Genomic DNA, 1,482 nt, shown 5'->3' with positions numbered 1-1,482 from the left:
TTGGAAGGTCGCTAGGGCGAGTCGCCTGTGCTTCGTTTGCCTGCGTCGGCATAAGGGCCCATGCACAGCTCGGCCATGTGGCAGCCAGGGGTGTACGGAACAACACCACGCCCTACTGCACCGCGAAGGAACGCCTACGGTGGCCGCCGCTAGCGAGCCGTCGTCAGCCGCAGGAGAGCACGCAACGCACTGCGTTCAAACCTGTGAGGATTGCAATGCCAGCCCCCGGTTTCGGTACCATCCCGTCACACTATACGGTAAGAGCGGACCGGTTACGGCAGTGGCCTTCGTGGACGAAGGGTCGTCCTTCACGCTGGTGGAGGACGGGCTCGCTGATGAACTCGGCCTCGAGGGGCCCAGCCAGCCCCTACACCTACAATGGACGGGTGGGGTCACTCGCGTGGAGAAGGCATCGCGCAGCGTGACACTGACGGTTTCGGGCAAGCTACAGGGGCACCAGTATACTCTGGCCGGAGTGAAGACGGTGCGGAAACTGGACCTGCCGGAGCAATCGCTCGACGGCAAAGCCCTACAAGCCCATTACCCCCACCTGCGGGGCCTGCCACTGGACACGTACTCAAATGCCCGCCCAAGACTCCTCATCGGAATTGGGCACCTTCAAGTAGGGCTGGTGCTGAAATGTCGAGAGGGCGCAGCAAACACGCCGGTAGCGGTCAAGTCCCGCCTAGGATGGACCGTCTGTGGAGGCACCAACCAGAGGCAGAACGTAGTAGCAGCTCAGTCTCGGAGTGACGAAGGCAACAACGGTGATGGAGCGGACGAGTCTCCGAATCATCCATTATCGGCGAGCGGTTCACCAACCTCGATCATCACGACGTCGATCGCATCGTCGGAGACGGACCACCGGGGCGGTATCAGCAGTACCGGGACCGGCAGCCTGGCTGGTCTGGATGTCGGCGGGGGTGATGACGCGATGGCCGTGGCGAAGCGGGCGCAGCTGGACAATGCTGGTGGCGATGGCGATGGTGACGCGGCAGGAAGAGATGCGGTCGGAGGTGGTGGTGATCCCAGCCACCCGAGCGGCGGAATGGTCCCTGGCAACATAGCGTCGGTACAGGTGCAAGCGATCGTGGCGGCGTTCATTGTGTCTATCTTGGCGACCACCGTCGGTTCGATCATAAGCGGCGAGTTTGTCTTCGACTATGCTATGCTGCTGACGGCGTCGAGCATGTTTACGGCGACCACATCGCGCTTCGTTCTCGACTTCGTGCTCGTGGCTGTGATTTTACTGTCCCATAAGCTTAAAATGAACCCGGACAATCTAGCGACGCCGTTAGCGGCTTCCATCGGTGACGTGGTAGTAATAGCCGATCCCAAGCTACCCCGAAACTACTGGCCGAAGGGCGCGGTGGACCGAGTGTTCGTCAGCAAGCGGGACGGACAGGTTAGATCAGCAAGCGTCAGGACGGCGAAAAACACTTATGTACGACCCGTCACGAAACTCGCCGTTCTCGAGGTGAT

General features: G+C 60.9%; 1 protein-coding gene across 1 annotated transcript; it reads left to right on the top strand.

The window, feature by feature from the left end:
- Positions 1-286: 286 nt before the first annotated feature.
- LOC128276734 (uncharacterized) lies at positions 287-767 on the top strand (the record flags this gene model as incomplete). Its single annotated transcript, XM_053015193.1, has 1 exon — positions 287-767. A coding segment is annotated over one exon (481 nt), but the record flags the coding sequence as incomplete, so codon positions are not given.
- Positions 768-1,482: the final 715 nt, after the last annotated feature.

This window comes from Anopheles cruzii, unplaced genomic scaffold (assembly GCF_943734635.1).
Source record: "Anopheles cruzii unplaced genomic scaffold, idAnoCruzAS_RS32_06 scaffold02275_ctg1, whole genome shotgun sequence".
NCBI lineage: Eukaryota > Metazoa > Arthropoda > Insecta > Diptera > Culicidae > Anopheles > Anopheles cruzii.
Note: the sequence above shows the minus strand (reverse complement) of the source record. Positions and strands in the feature narration are given on the sequence as shown.